General features: G+C 41.2%; 1 protein-coding gene across 1 annotated transcript in view; it reads left to right on the top strand.

Annotated features, from left to right (window-relative positions):
* Positions 1 to 1,403: 1,403 nt before the first annotated feature.
* The window catches only part of kif19 (kinesin family member 19), a 206,476-nt gene continuing 190,627 nt past the window's right edge, over positions 1,404 to 17,252 (top strand). Inside the window, exons 1-2 of the mRNA XM_078225994.1 lie at positions 1,404 to 1,442; positions 7,335 to 7,415. Of these exons, the coding sequence (XP_078082120.1) occupies positions 1,404 to 1,442; positions 7,335 to 7,415 (120 nt within the window). The remainder of the gene's footprint in view (positions 1,443 to 7,334; positions 7,416 to 17,252) is intronic.

The raw sequence follows: 17,252 nt of genomic DNA, 5'->3' as shown, positions 1-17,252 counted from the left end.
TGCAGCATCATTCCAGGTGCTTTGGTGGAACAGTTAACAAAACCTAATCACCGTCCTTATAAATTTATGATCAACAGATCCACATAATCGGTGGCAGCTTTGCAGTTTTAAGCAACCTCATTCTTAAATTGTTCCTGGAAAGCAGATTTCCAGTCTGAATGTACAGCAGAAGTTTCTTGATGTTTTTTACCCCCTTTAACTGAGTATTTTCACTCACAATTAATTGATTCTCAGCAAATGCTGGAAAATCTAGAATCCAACAGTACAGAAGGAGGCCATTCAGCACATCGAGTCGCACCTACCACAATCCCACCCAGGCCCTATCCCCATGCATTTACCCAGCTCGGCCCCCTGACACTAAAGGGCAAGTTAGCATGGCCAATCTACCTAACCCGCACATCTTTGCACCGTGGGAGGAAACTGGAGCACCCGGAGGAAACCCACACAGACACAGAAAGAACGTGCAAACTTCACACTGATCTAAGCTGGGAATTGAACCCGGGTCCCTGGCGCTGTGAGGCAGCGGTGCTAACCACTGTGCCACTGTGCAGGATTTGCTGTTTTACATAGAATACCTTGTAATGTAGAAAGTGCAGAAAGAGGCCATTTGGCCCATCGAGTGTGCACCGACCACAATCCCTGTAATCCCACGTATTTATGCTGCTAATCCCCCAGCACGAAGAGTCAGTTTATCATGGCCAATCCACCTAAGCTGCACATCTTTGGTTTCAGATTCCAGCATCCGCAGTATTTTGTCTTTATCTTTATTGATTCTCATTCATTTTTCAGTACCCACCCACAGTGTCCCTGTGTTGGCTATTGAGGGGGGGGGGGGTGAATGATGCTCTCTGGATTTGAGTGCTCAGGCTGTGTGTGGCCGACAGGCGGCCTCTGTGAGCTCGGACCCAGCCGATTGTGTGTCCGTGTCAGCTCGGATTTCTTGGGAGCACAGAATCCAGGCTTGAAAGTCTTCTGAGCTCCAGGATAACCATCAGATTCACACACACACACACACAGCGACAGGCTCGGCAGAACAGAACGCACCTTGCTGCTCCAGCGACTGGAGAATAGGATCGCTCCTGTTCAGGAAGCTTAAATCAAAATAACCACAGGGGAAACAGCCTCCAAAGGGACAATTGTTTTTTTGGGGTTTTTTTTTATAAAACAAAAGCTACAAGATTGCGCACTGTAGTCCGAATCAGAAAATGCTGGCATTTGGGTAGTTTGTGATAAAGTTGTGGATTTGAATTCTCTGGTGTGTGTGTGTGTGGAGAGAGGGCTGGGCGAGAGGAAGGTATCCAGTCCAGGATGTGAGGTGTTGGGGAAAGGTACAGCTTGATTCTCTTTCTGGGACCTAGCGCCATGCAGCAGGTACTGTACAATCCGACCCACTGCCAACAATCATGAAGGACGGAGGAGAATCCAAAGACCAGCAACTGACTGTAAGTTCCTGTCTAACCCTCCAAAATGATATATATATACTTGTAAAGTGAATAGCTTGTTTTAACATAAATATTGCATTCCCCGCAAGAAGCATCCGTGCCAGGGGGAAATAAATTTACTGGCATTTTGATTTAATTTCAGTTGTGCTCAATGTTAACCACCGCAGAAAGGTGAGTCCAAACTGTTTATCTGGAGTTGTGAATTAGGCTTCCTGTTGGTATCAGGTTATATGAAGTGTTCAAATAATTTTAGTTCATATTCCAACGCCAACCGAATGTTAAGTTAGATCAACTGCAGCTGCCCGTGTGTACCTGATACAATTCAAATGTATTTATCCTGCACTGACATTGGGAGATTGATTGCAAACCAGAAGTTCTTGCATCTAAAAATGCAGGGTTATTGATTACAGAGCTGACTCTGGTGTATTTTCCCGATGGCAATTAACTTGAGCAGCCCAAGTGTAATCATGGCCCACCTCGTCCCCTCAAGCGCAGCAACATAACACCCCTTGAATTTCTCTTATTTTTCTCCATTTGCTCCATCTCACTTTTCTGAAGATGCTGATTTGACCTCTGGTTCATTGTCCTTGCATGAGCCCAGCCGAATCCAACTGCCTTGCAGAATCTTGTTCTCACCTAACAAGCACGTTTATCTGGAAGACGGACTGGATAGTAAACAGGAACACTGGAAAAGTTTTTAACCCTTCACTTAAAGGTTCAATTATCTTGTAATAACTTGGCTTCATTTAAGTTTAGAAGATGATTGAATTGATTTAGTTCAAAATGATTAAAGGGACTTAACAAGGTATTGTCATTGATGGGGCAAGGCAGAACCGAACCTAAAATTAGAACTAGGCCATTTTTAACAGCAAAATCAGAACATTTTTGTAATGAAAATCTGGAACTGTCTCCCAGAAAAGCCTGTGGATATTGGGTCAGTTGCCATTTTCAAGGTGAAGATTGATAGACTTTTATTGGGTAAGAGTGTCAAGGAAAATGGAACAAAGATAGGTAAATGGAATTCGGATACAATCAAATGAAATGGGATAACAGGCTCGAGGGGCTGAATACTATATTCCTGTAATAATGTAACCCTTGAGTGCTGAAAGCCATAGTACTGCTTGACTGTTGCCCAGGCTGAATTAAACTGAGTGAGAGCCTTTGTTTAAAGCATCTTATTATATCCACAGGATGTCACAAAGCACTTCGCAACCAATCAATTACTTTTTGGAGTATAGTCTTTATTTAGTCTCTCAAACAGAAACTGAAATAAACAACCAATTAACATGTTTGTGATGCATTAGTCGAGGGAGAAATCATGACATGGAAGATATTCTTGTTAAATCAATGGGATTTTTAAATTTCCATCTGAAAAGGTTAATAGAATAAGGTGTACCAATTCATTCAAAAGAAGTTCTGTTTTCAACTCCTCAGATACTAAAGTAGTTCATGCCAGCACGTAAGGTGGCATTCAGGCTTGAGTTGATAAATGGCAAGGAAATGTCAGGCAGTGACCAACTCCAAATAGAGGGAATCTAATCATCTCCCCTTGACATTCAAAGGCATTGCTGAATCCTCCATTGTCAACATGCTGGGGGTTACCATTGACCAGAAACTGTACTGGACCAGCCATATAAATACTGTGGCTATAAGAGGTGGGGAACTTTGTGGTGAGCAACTCACCTTCTGGCTTCTCAAAGCCTGTCCGCCACCTACAATAAGAAGTTTAACAACACCAGGTTAAAGTCCAACAGGTTTATTTGGTAGCAAAAGCCACACAAGCTTTCGGAGCTGCAAGCCCCTTCTTCAGGTGAGTGGGAATTCTGTTCACAAACAGAGCATATAAAGACACAAACTCAATTTACATGAATAATGGTTGGAATGCGAATACTTACAACTAATCAAGTCTTTAAGAAACAAAACAATGTGAGTGGAGAGAGCATCAAGACAGGCTAAAAAGATGTGTATTGTCTCCAGACAAGACAGCCAGTGAATAACCGGGATCATGGCACACTATTTGTAACCCCCACAGAGTTTCACTGGCTGTCTTGTCTGGAGACAATACACATCTTTTTAGCCTGTCTTGATGCTCTCTCCACTCACATTGTTTTGTTTCTTAAAGACTTGATTAGTTGTAAGTATTCGCATTCCAACCATTATTCATGTAAATTGAGTTTGTGTCTTTATATGCTCTGTTTGTGAACAGAATTCCCACTCACCTGAAGAAGGGGCTTAGAGCTCCGAAAGCTTGTGTGGCTTTTGCTACCAAATAAACCTGTTGGACTTTAACCTGGTGTTGTTAAACTTCTTACTGTGTTTACCCCAGTCCAACGCTGGCATCTCCACATCATCGCCACCTACAAGCCAGGAATGTGATAGAAAACTCTCCACTTGCCTGGATGAGTGCAGCTCCAACAACATTTAAACTCCACACCACCCCAGCACAAGGCAGTCCACTTTATTGGCATCCCATCTATCACTTTAAACATTAATTCCCTCAGACCAACAGCATACCACGGTAGACGTTGTGTACTATCCATTTACACAATGCACTGCAGCAAACTTCCAAGCCACAATCGTTACCATCTAGAAGAACAAAGGCAGCAGATGCATGGGAACTTGTCCATTCCTCTCCATGTCACACACTGTCATTAGTTATATATCACCTTTCCCTGTTGCTTGATCAAAATCCTGGAGTTCCCTTAGAAATGAGAAGCAGGAGTAGGCCATTCGGCCCTTTGAGCCAGCTCCCCCATTCATTTTGATCAGGGCTGATCATCGAAATCAATATCCTGATCCCCCCCTTCCCCGAGATATCCCTTGATCCCTTTAGCCCCTAGAGCTATATCTAATTTCTTCTTGAAATCAAACGTTTTGGCCTCAACTACATTCTGTGGTAGTGCATTCTACACATTCACCTCCACTCCCTTCCTAATAGCACTGTGGATGTACCTACACCATATCAACTGCAGCAGCTCTTGAAGTTCAAGTGGGTTTTTCCCTTGCACCACCTGACCCTGGCCCTACCTGGCAGCTATGTCATTCAGGAATCAACCAGTTCAGTCATTGGTGGTGCTATCAAGCCACCCTTGGCCAAGGACATTGAAGTTTCCCACCCAGAGTACATGACATGCCCTTATTTCCCACAATGCTTCTTCTAAATGCTGTTCCACATGGAGGAGTGTTGATATATCAGTATTGAGGGAGATTGGTAGTCCAGAGGAGATTTACTTGCTCATGTTGGACCTGAGACTTCATGGAGTCCGGATTTAATGCTGAGAACTCCCAGAGCCATTTGCTTCTGGCTGTATAACATTGTGCCACCAGTGTTGGTGGGTTTGTCCTGTCAGGAGAACAGGACGTATCCAGGGATGGTAAGTTGAGTCTGGGATATTGGCTGAACTGTGTGACTCTGTAAGCCTGACTTGTGTTGTTGTTGCTTGACTCATCTGTGGGACAATTGTTCCAAACTTGGCACAAGTCTGCAGAGATTAATGAGGTGGATTCACAGGGCTGAATGCACTGGGTGTACCTTTGCCATGTTCAACTCTGATGCTTCAGTTGATGCTATGTGGCCCGTGTGTGGCCCATTATTATACATTTTTGTAACATTTTTAATAGCTTGCTGGGGTATTTCATATGGCAGTTAAGAGTTACCCATATTGCTATTGGTCCAGAAAGCACATAGATCAGACCCAGTAAGGACTGAAGGCTTTCTTTCCTAAAATGACATTAACGATCCATCCTATATTTTTATGAACAGTATTATCCAAACAAGCTTTTTTATTTGAGATTTATTTAATTGCCTGCATTTAAATTCCCCAACTGCTATCGTAGGATTTTGGCTAGTGGGTGGCAGGCCATTAATTGAGGCCTCTGGATTAGTAATCCAGTAACATAAGCAAACCCCTATTATTAAAACAAATTTGTATTGACCTTTTGTATGATTCCATCCAACTGCACTTGTGCAGGAGGCAGGCAAAGCAATGTCAGCATCATGGGGGTCCTGGGCAATCTTCCTCAAACTAATATTTGTGTTCACCAGCATCATACAAGTTATGTGCCCTCCAGTTGACCTCTCAAACTCCGAAGGGAGTCAGTCGTGGAGAACAGTGTCAGCACAACTGCGAGGGCCCGCATTACCATTTATGTCATTCAGGCTAAAATTAGTGCTCCAATTTATTTACAATTACCCAAAGGGAAAGAAGTACAACAAATAAACTGCAATGTAGTTATTGTCTTACACTTCAAACTGTCCCAAAAATAATTTGCAAAATCTTCCAGTCTGCATTAGAACCATTTAACCGAGCATTTAATTAAAGCACCATGGGTATTTCAAACCCATGGAGCCATTCCAGTTCCTGCACTAATCGAACTGACAGGCAAATCAGAGACTGAGCATCCTGGGGAACTGCTGGACTAATTGTGTGAGGCTTTGCTACTGGTAGGGAGCCTTGCTGGCAGCAAGCACGGTTCAAAAATTCAAAACCATAACAATATTGTGCTACCTCTGGCCTGCACTGGCATCCTACAAGTCGCTTCACCAGCAACAGATCATGCCAGAATTATCCCTATGATGTTGGCGTTTGCATTTTATGAAGTGGTGACAGGTTTCTTTTATGTTGTTGGCTTTCTGTGAGGTGGGGACAGGTTTCTTTGAAGAACAATCAGATTCTTTCTCAACAGACTGGTAATCACAGCATTAATTATTTTTGCTTTTCATCTGGGGAAGTCAAGAACAGCAGTCCCTTGATGGACTGCGTCATTTATCTGCCCAGTGCCTGAAAAGAAGCCTATTAGAATTTAATTTGGCTTGACACTCATTTGATGGTTCCAACAATCATAAATATATTAACATTTCAAAAACTAAAGGTAGTAGCCAAGCAAACTTAATCTGACAGTCTCACTAACAAAGATAGGTCACCAACCCTTCAAGCTGTAGCTATCTGATATATTTGTTCCATTTGAAGTTTAAATATCACAAGTCGGCTTACATTAACACTGCAAAATAAATGCAGAAAGTTTACATATTATACAACGTCAGAGTACTGTTGTATTGACATTTGTGTTTCTCTGGTAGTGTATTTCTTCGATAGGACCTATTTTAAATTTATATAGTTTGGTCAAATACACAAGAAATTCTTGACTCTTGATCTGGCCTGACAGATGTAGAGTGCTACCTGAGCTAGGGATTTGGCACAGAGCTAGGTTTTTGTTGGTTGGTTTCCCATGTAAAAGTATTGGGATGCCTTCCAAGAAGAAATGGGTTGCCATGATAGCATTCATTCATAAGAGGGGAAAATATCACACTGGGGTTCTCTGGGAGCTAGCATACAATCTTGTTGTAGAGGATTCCGAATTCCAATCACCTGCAGCAGATGCTATTTCAGAACATGTTAGAGTCACTCCTCTGTTGTCTGTATAATCTGGAGGTAAAGAACAGATGTGGCTAGCAAGACTCCAGCCAAATATATTAAAAACTGATCTGTCTCCTCATTATTGTACACAATTCCTGTTCCTGGTAGCACCCCAAAAAAATGCCCACTGCTGTGGGCAAAGTCGATTCAAAAATAATAGATATTAACATAAAATCTATATTGGTGGTAAAGGGATGATAAAGACATTAAGCAAAAGCAGATTAATTGTTAAGGTGACTGTTGGTTAAATGCATGACTACTGATCCTGGGGAACATATCGAGCAGTGTTACGTAAGCTGCTGATGATGAATTGTCCAGTTCCACTTGCAGCCAATGTGCCTTCATCAGAATCTCTGTAATGACATTCTGGCTATTAAACAGTGGCTTCCACATCCAATTATACCCCTTGTAGAGAGTAACAGAAGCTCATTATTTCTGCATCTTCAGCAATTATCGTAACTTTTGCTTTGTACAGGTGGCCCTGCGGATTCGGCCCATCAATGAGACAGAAGTGGAGGAAGGAGCCACGATCATTGCTCACAAAGTGGATGAGCAGGTCAGATGTTTCTGAATGTCAACCTGATTTGAATGGATTTTGTTTTACAGCAAATGACAACCGTTGTCAAGAAGTCACTTTTGTTGTTTGGAAATCCTTCAAAGCAGATCAGTTTGCATTGCACTTTTTTTTTCAAAATTTTAGAATAACTGTGTACTGAACTGTCACAATCTAGAAGATGTCCATTCAAGATTGATGACTATAAGGAGGTTGCAAACCAATTAAATAATAGGACAGGGGGAACTGTTTGTTTTTCCAGAGTGCAATTACTCAAATTACAGTGCATTTCTTTTTTATAAAATACACGCTTGGATGGGCTTGAATTAACTTGGATCAATTGAGAAACTTGAAAAAGTAAATTGGAACTGGTATTGAAGGAAGTGAAGACAAAAAATTGAGTGTATTTGAAGTAGGTAACAAAGTAAAGAGCATGCGGGATCTTTAAGGTTCAAAGGTGAGATAGAAGGAAGGGAGACAGGAGGAATTTCTGGAATAATAAATATTAACAACCATTTTCAATGTACACAACACTGATATATTTTCTGGAGCTGAGTGTGGGAATGGGAACTTCAGAGATACTGGAGAAAAACAGGAGATTTGAAAATAATGATTGAACTTCACACTCCACAAGGTGACTGGACCAGATGCAATGCAAGAAAAGTGCCTAAGGAGAATAAGGATTGAGGTGGAGAGAATCCGTGGCTGAAATTAGGGAGAAAATTGCAAGCAACATAAATAATTGGGCTCAGATGAAAATCTCTTACCTCATCTGCGATCAATAACAGTCACATAAATCACTAGTCACACAAAGCAGAAGGTCAATGAATTATAGGAAAGCAGTTCTGCAATCATTCTTCATTGAATTTCAACGTTTCTTTTACTAGATTTCCCCCATGTACCATACAATTTATTTTAATTACAATGAGGAACATCAGAAATCGTTCTGAATAAACCACAGAAGGCTATTTCTGTTTTTACAATGATCAGTGCTGGGGCCTTAGCTATTCAATCTATATTAATAACTTCACTGTAGAGACAAGAAGTGATGTATCTAAATGTGCTGATGATACAAAGCTCGGTGGGAATGTAAGCTGTGAAGAGGACACAAAGATCTGGGGGGCGGGGAGGTAGCGAAGTGGGCAACAGGGTGGAAGCTGGAATTAAATGTGAAGTTATTAATTTTGGAATGGAAAGCAGAATATTTTTAAAAGCAGCAACATCTGTGAATATTAATGTTCAGAGAGACAGGTGGACAAGTACCAGAAACACTGAAATTTAACAAACAGGTACAACAAGCAATTACGAAGGTAGATGGCATGGATACAGGGCACCATTTTGAAGTTTGCAGCTGATGCACAACTTGAGGGTAGTGAACAGGAAGGTAGGACTTCAAGAGGACACAAAGGTACTGACGCAATGGGTGGATATATGACGGATGAAATTCAACTCAAGTGAGGTCATTTTGTTGGGAAGAATGAGGAGAGACAATATAGGCAAAATGGGTTTTAAAATGGCTGCTAGAAGAGCAAGGCCTGGGAGCACAGTTTTGAAGGTAACAGGGCAGATTAGCAAAGCAAGCTACAAAGCAGACGGGATCTTGAATTTTGTAGAGACATAGAATACAACACCAGGAAGTTATTCTAAACCTTTATTAAATGCTAGTTCAGCATCAGCTGAAGTATTGTGTCCAATTCCGGGCGCCACACTTCAGGAAGGACATTGAAGACTTTGGAGAAGATACAGAAGAGATTTATTAGAATGTAATCCCCCATTCTTTCAATCGGTAACATGGATAGACTAGAATTATTTTTCGTAGAGCAGAGAAGGCTACAGTTGGTTAGAAGTATTTCAAATCATGAAGGATTTAGGTACAGGAGATGAAGAGAAACTGTTTCCAATACCAAAAGGTCAATAAACAAAGCACATATTTAACATGATTTGCAAAAGAATGAGAGGCAACATGAAGGAAAATTTTTCACACCAAGAGTTGTTAGGATTTGGAATGCATTGTTTGAACCTGTATTCACCAACCTATCAATGGTAGCCTTCGAAATGGAATTGAATGAATACTTGAAGGAGAAAAATAGGGAAAGAGTAGGGTAATGGGACTAATTGAATTGCTCTCCAAATTGATTTCAAGAAGAAATTAGATACAGCTCTTGGGGCTAATGGGATCAAGGAATATAGGAGGAAGGGAGGATCAGGATATTGAATTCGATGATTAGCCATGATCAAAATGAATGGTGGAGCAGGCTTGAAGGGCCGAATGGCCTATTCCTGCTTCTAGTTTCTATGTAAAGAGCTGATGCAGGCTCAATAGACCAAAGCTTATGTTGGACTAGTCTATGATTTGCTATGTTTAAACATTGTTACCATTATACTGACGTTCCTGTATGACAATAAGACTTTTCAAACATTCAGAATGAAAGCTTTGTTAAGGACTCCTATAGTAGCAGTAGTCACTGTGGGGCCAAGCATTGGCTATACACTCTTACTGCATTTGCCCAGCTTCACAATCGATACAGATAGAAATAACAATTCCCCAACAATCTTCTAATCATCACACAATGTAGTTGCATGCAACTGAGTTACCAAAGCACATGTAGGTAAGAGGGTCAAACTCATAAAGACAAACCTCAGAGGGTCTTGAATGAGATTTTAACTCTATCAAAACCCATCCACTTACACAAAGTTAAAATTCATCCCTAGCTTGTGTTCATCACTTGAACCAGAAGAAAATTTGTTTCCAATTTTACTTTGTGGTTGAGAGTGGCCTCCTCCGACTTTCATTCTAGATTTTGGTGTCATATTTTAACTTGAGAGGAGACCAGGAGGGGACTTTCTCCAAGGAGTCTTCAGATAATATTATGACTTGAAAGAAAATAAAACCTGAAGAATCATCACAAACTCACTTCCCACTCTAGCACGGAAAGCATCAGACAGCATCCAAGCATTTAATGGTGCAAAGATGAATGGCAGGTCAGAGGATTGTTCAGAATATAAAGAACGACAGAGAATGACTAAAAGGATTAATCAGGAGAAAGAAATTAGAGTATGAGAGGAAGTTGGCTGGAAATGTAAAAACAGATAGCAAGTGTAAGTAAAGTGAGTGTTGGTCTTCTCGAGAGTGAGAATGGGACGTTAATGGTAAATAATAAGGAAATGGTGGATAAAATGAACAAATATTTTGCTTCTGTCTGCACTATAGAAGATACACAAAACATTCCAGTAATAACTGTAAATCAGGAGGTAGAAGGGAGAGAGGAACTTGGTGAAATTACAATCACTAGGGAAGCGGAACTGAGCAAACTGATGGAATCGCGGGTTGATAAGTCTTTGGGTCCCGATGGACTTCATTCTATGGTCTTAAAAGAGGTGGCCAATGAGGTAATAGATGCGTTGGTGTTAATTTTCCAAAATTCGCTTGATTCTGGAAAGATTCCATTAGACTGGAAAGGAGCAAATATAACCCCTCTATTCAAGAAGGGAGGGAGGCAGAAAACAGGAAACTTTGGCCAGTTGGCTTGATGTCTGTCATGAGTAGGTATTGGAATCTATCATTAAGGAGGTCATAGCTGGGCACTTAGAAAATCTCAAGGTAAATGGGAAGAGTCAGAATGGTTTTGTGAAAAGGAAATTATCTTTGAAGGAATGACATGTGCTGTTGATGAGGTGAGCCTGTGGATGCACTGTTGTTGGATTTCTAGAATGCGTTTGGCAATGTGTTACATATAAGGTTATTGTGTAAAGTAGAGTCTCAATGAGCAGGGGGTAATATATTAGCATGGTTAGAAGATTGGCTGGCTGACAGAAAACAATATGCATAAATGGGTCTTTTTCTGATTGGTATGATGTGACAAGTGGAGTCCCGCGGAGAAATTTGCTTGAGTTTTGCCTTTTTACAATTTATGTCAATGACTTGGATCAGCGGAACAAAGGCAAGGTAGCTAAATTTACAGATGATACAAAGCTAGTTAGGAAATGATGGGAAGAGGACACAAGGAGATTGCAGATGGGCATCAATAGGTTGAGTGAGTGGGCAAAAATCTGGTTGATGGAGTAGAATGTGAGGAAATATGACATTGTTCACTTCAGCAGAAAGAATAAAAAGGCAGAGTATTACTTAAATGGAAAGTTAACACAGAATTCTGAAGTGCAGAGGTATCTAGGTGTTCTAGTGCATGAGTCACAAAGTTAGTATGCCGGTACAGCAAGTAATTAAGAAGGTTGATGGAATGCTTTCCCTTATTACAAGAGGAATTGAACATAAAAGTAAGGATTTAATGCTTCAGTTATACCGGGTTACACTTGGTGAAGACCACATCTCGAGTACTATGTGCAGTTTTGGTCTCCTTATTTAAGGAAGGATGTAAATATTTTCCATGTGGTTCAGAGGAAGCACCTGGAATGAACAGGTTGGCTTATGAGGAAAGGTTGGACAAACTGAGCTTGTTTCCACTGGAGTTTTGAAGAGTGAGAGGCGTCTTGAATGAAGATTACAGGATCCTGAATGCTTTTAAAAAGGTGGATGTGGAAAGGATATTTCCTCTTGTGGTGAGTCCAGAACTAGAGGGCAAAACTCCTATTTTTATAGAGGACGGAGATGAGGGGAATTTTATGCTCTGAGGGTTGTGTGACTTTGGAACTCTCAGTATCACAAGGCGGTGGAGGTGGGATCATTGAATATTTTTAAGGCAGACATAGAAGAATCCTTGTTAAGCAAGGGAATCAAAGGTTATCTGAGGCAGATGGGCATGTGAAATCTGAAATGCAAATAGATCAGCCATGATCTTATTAAATGATGAAGCAGGCTCAAGGGGCCAAATGGCCCACTCCTGCTCCTTGTTCATATGTATAATATGTTTGAGCACTGACATTCACTGCTAAATGAGTTAACAGATGGCGTACATTGGATAGTGTTCAGTATGTTAGAATGTAACCAATAATAATGTTGGATCTGTTGTAATGGGACCAATGGTAACATGCTGTGAGGGTCAGCTGACATGGTAAACTATATAACCAATGACAAAATGATGTGGTGGTCAGCTGGACTCAGTATAAGTAAGAAGCTGTTGGGAATTGTGGGAGCTTGAATTGGCCCAGGGTGAGGCCTCAAATGTTGGAGCAATGAAGTTTCTTTATTAAACCTTTTTCTTTGATTTATAAGTTGGAGTAAGTTTTGTTTTATTTTACTGACTACATCTGAAGAGTTCCTTCTGGTGGATTAACACAGTTGTGTTTTTAACATATGCTGTGGAGATTTTTAAAAATGAATTTTGAGTTTCTAAGTGGTGCTAGGCGATTTGGAACAAAGGAAAGCACTGTGCTGGTTTTAAAACACAGTAGCTAAAAATGTATTGGACTGCATGGCAGGGCCAAGGATTTATTTCAACAAATGTTAGAATTGATAATAGTCGTATTTTGTGATGTTATGGTTATCAAAGCCACAAGTGGGATTAGTCTGAGGCACTCTATAGGTGGAAGAGGTAAGATAAATCTCTGAAAGCACTGATGGCGAAAAACCTTCATCTATGGGTTATAATTGTGTTTACTGATCAGATTATGTTGCACTCGGGAATGACCCCCTTCAATAAATGCTTGCTGGTTGCAGTATCAGCAATGTTTTAATCAGATTGTTGGTAAAGAAGTAAAAAATCAACAATTTATTGTATTTGTCTGTGTGTGTACTTACTGAATTTTATTTCTCTTTTCTTGGCAAATGCTTCTCCTCTCTGCTGGAAAATGTGCTTGTTTATGGTTTCACGAGTGACCAGCGCACACTGCAAGTTTACTGAAGCAACTGTTAAGAGCAATAAAAACTGCCGTAAATGCTGGAAATACCCAGCAAGTTAGGCAGCATCTGCGGAGAGGGAAACGGTTAACAGTTTAGGTTGATGACCTTGCATCAGAACTGGGAAAAGTGAACGATGCGACTAGGTTTTCAGCATGAGGTGGGCCAGGCGAGGACAAAAGACAGGCCTGTAATAGGGCGGAACACAGAAGAGATTGAATTTCAGAAGGGTTGGCCCGACAGTGCCAATGGGAATGGTGGTGGGGTAAACACAAACAAAAGGCATGCCTGAAACATTTGTGCTGCTGTCTGAAAGCAAAAATAAGAGAAAATCCAAAATATGCAAAATAAAAAAACAAATAAAATTGGGGGACAAAGCTTACGGTCTGAAATTTTTGAACTTTTTAAGTCCACTGTGACCAGAGTACAGTTCTGGTCACCCTATTATAGAAAGGATATTATTAAACTAGAAAGAGTGCAGAAAAGACTTACTAGGATGCTACCGGGACTTGATGGTTTGAGTTATAAGGAGAGACTGGATGGACTGGGACTTCTTTCCCTGGAACGTAAGAGGCTTAGGGGTGATCTTATAGATGTTTAAAAAATAATGAGGGGCATAGACAAGCTAGATAGTCAATATCTTTTCCCAAATTAAGGGGAGTCTAAAATAGAGGGCATAGGTTTAAGGTGAGAGGGGAGAGATACAAGAGGGTCCAGAGGTGCAATTTTTTCATACACAGGCTGGTGAGTGTCTGGAACGAGCTGCCAGAGGTAGTAGTACAGGCGGGTACAATTTTGTTTTTTAAAAAGCATTTGGACAGTTCTATGGATAAGATGGGTATAGAGAAATATGGGCCAAATGTGGGCAATTGGGACTAGCTTAATGGTAAAAACTGGGCAGCATAGACAAGTTGGGCCGGAGGGCCTTTTTCCATGCTGCAAACCTCTATGACTCTATGATTCCAGAAGGTCGGAAAGTGCCAGATTGAAAAGTGAAATGCTATTCCTTAAACTTGAATTGAGGTTCACTGAAAAGGCCAAAGACTGTTGTGTACTGCACTAGGTAATACTCAACACATCCTCAACTGTAGGCAGCCATTATTGAAATAACGCCTCCCCAGCGGAGAGAGCAGTATAACAAAATGCTCAGATCTTGCAATATCCTACAACCCCCCCCCCCCACTTAAAAAACAGCTTATTCATTAAAATGATATGTGGATATAATTTCCCAAAATACAATATTACTAATAAAGATTAATCAATAATAGCACCAATAATACTTGAACATTTAACAGGTTTGGTTGTTTATTTATTTTTACTGTAATCGTAAACTAAACATATATGGCTGATGGAGCTCATAGGTTTACAAGGTGTTGTCAAAGAAGCCTTGGTGAGTTGCTCCAGTGCTTCTTAATGGATGGTAGGCTAGCGGTGGAGGGAGTGAATGTTGAAGGTGGCGGATGGGGTACCAGCCAAGAGGGCTACTTTGACCTGGATGATGGTGAGCTTCTTGAGTGTTGTTGGAACTGCGCAAGTCCAAGCAAATGGTGAGTATTCCATTACACTCCCGACTTATGTCTTGATGATGGTGGCAAGGCTATGGGGAGTCGGGAGGTGAGTTACCCTCTGACCTGCTCTTGTAGCCACGGTATTTAGCGTAGCTGATCCAGTGGCATTTCTTCATCCCAGGATATTGATGCACTCTTATTCATATCTTCACCTCGAGACCATCCAAAGAAATATTAAAGATGAAAATTGTAAAGATGATTGGTATAAAAATCTCAAACCACTCTATTGGAATGGCACCCAGCACTGCTGGACTGTTGAAGTGAAATTGGGTCCTGTAGTTTTCTTCTTGTAATCCAAGGATTTCAGCAGCTGACTCTGGAAATCATGCAGTCATTTTCTCTCTCTTTCTTGAATTTCCTCTGTCCTCCAGGCAGGTAGTGGCTTGTGCTGGGACACAGTTCCACTGGTCTCAGCAGTCCCTTGCCAAAGTAATTGCTCTACAGTATGTGACTCGAGGAGTGGAGTGACTGTTAATCAGGCAGCAGTGCAGTGGACCTGGATTTTGCCGTCACTTTTAGGTTGGGAGGATGTTCCCAGTTTCTAGCCATCAGGTGGCTTAATTGTCAGCCCCAATCACCAAGAGTGGTTCTTCGGTCACTTTTACAAACAGGATGATGCAGGGACACTGATAATTATCAAGAGCAAAATTATCAAGAGCATTTTTTTCCCTTTCCCCAACCTAAGTTACTGACGCTGATCTTTGCACCCTTAACCAGATTGGAATCTTTTTGCCGTCTCCACTACTGGGGACTGAAATACCAAGTAAAATGATCAGATGGTGCAATGTTCTGCTCTAAGCTAAATCTGAGATCTCACCTGAAAAGAACTTGTACCTGGGGTTTGTGCAGTCTTGGTTCATTTATGCATGCTAGAAACTAAATATATATTCACAAACAAGGCCCTGTACTTTATAGACAGAAGGAACATATTCATCCATTGCACCTTTTTCAACTAAACAAAAGCTTTGGGAGCAGCCATTCCCCATGAGCCATCCTGCCTGGTTTTAAATTAAACAAAAGCTTGGCAGTTAATAGCTCTCTGGTGCATTTTCCATGGCATGGCCTCCACCAATCAGAATCCATTTGCTAACCAATCAGCATTCTCTTCTCATGAAGTATAATTTGTTGTTCCCTTTACAATTGGTATTTTTGCAGATTTTATCCTGATGAGTGCAAGATGAAAAGTTTTGACCACATGGGAAGGATTTTCCAAGCCTCCCCGGCAGCATGTTTTGTGGAGGTGGCCCCCAATTGGCCGGTGGCGGGATCTTCTGGTCCCTCAGTTGTCAACAGGGTTTCCCATTATATGCAGCCCCTGTCACCAGGAAACCCATAGTGGTGGGTTGCCATCGGCAGGACTGGAAGATTCCACTAGTGAGAACGGCTGGAAAATTCTGCCCCATGTTGGTTTCTTTGTTTCTCAGCAATACTAAGTTCTGTACAACTCAACAACTAAAAGCAGTCTACTTCCATTGAAATAATGCTTTTGCCTATCAACTTAACTTTCTAGTTGACAGACAAGGTCCATTTGGTGGCTTACAAGCACTTTCCCCTTGAGGACATTTTGTAATGGAATATAGAGGTCATTTTATAAGGATATTGTTTACTTTAATTGTTTCAAAATACTTGCAAGTTCTTCATAATCTGGCTAATTCTGTAGAGAAAGGATTTTTAAAAAGCTCTAGTTTAATAATCTGGATTCTTCTTCTTTGGTAATTATTGTTGGATTACTGTCCCTCAAGCCTGCTCTACCCACCATTCAAGAAGATCATGGCTGATCTGCCTGTCACTTCAACCCCACATTCTTGCATAACCCCAATAATCTTTTGCCCCCTTGTTAATCAAGAATCTATCTAGCTCTGCCTTAAAAAATATTCAAAGGCTCTGCTTCCACTGCCTTTTGAGGAAGAGTTTCAAAGACTCACGACCCTCGGAGAAAAAAAGTTCTCCTCATCTCTTTCTAAATGGGTGACCCCTTATTTTTCAACAGTAACCCCCTTGTTCTAGATTCTCTGAAAAGAGGAAACATCCTGGCCGCATCCACCCCGTCAATAGCCTTCAAGATCTTAAAAGTTTCAATCAGGTTGTCTCTTACTCTGCTAAACTCGAGTGGATACAAACCTAACCTCTCCAACCTTTCCCCGTAAGACAATCTGTACATTCCTGGAATTAGTCTAGTAAACCTCGCATCTTTCCTTAAATAAGAAGATCAATACTATACATAGTAGTCTAGTTGTGGACCGGATTCTCCCAAAAAAATTCTAGGTGTCGAATGATTGTGAAAACTGGAGTAATTCACCCTGTTTTTTTTTCAGTGGGAGTTCAGAGAAGAATCTCCCCCTCTGCGCACTGCAGAAGTCATTAGCGTGTATATCATGAAAAACCAGGGCCGGTGCCTATCCTCTCTGGTGAGGCTGAAATCGGTGTGCTGAGTGGGCCACTGCGCGTGTGCCAAGATCAGGCACCCATAGTAGTGGG

Source organism: Mustelus asterias, chromosome 12 (assembly GCF_964213995.1).
Source record: "Mustelus asterias chromosome 12, sMusAst1.hap1.1, whole genome shotgun sequence".
NCBI lineage: Eukaryota > Metazoa > Chordata > Chondrichthyes > Carcharhiniformes > Triakidae > Mustelus > Mustelus asterias.
The sequence above is the reverse complement of the archived record's forward strand: the minus strand, read 5'-3'. Positions and strand labels throughout refer to the sequence as shown.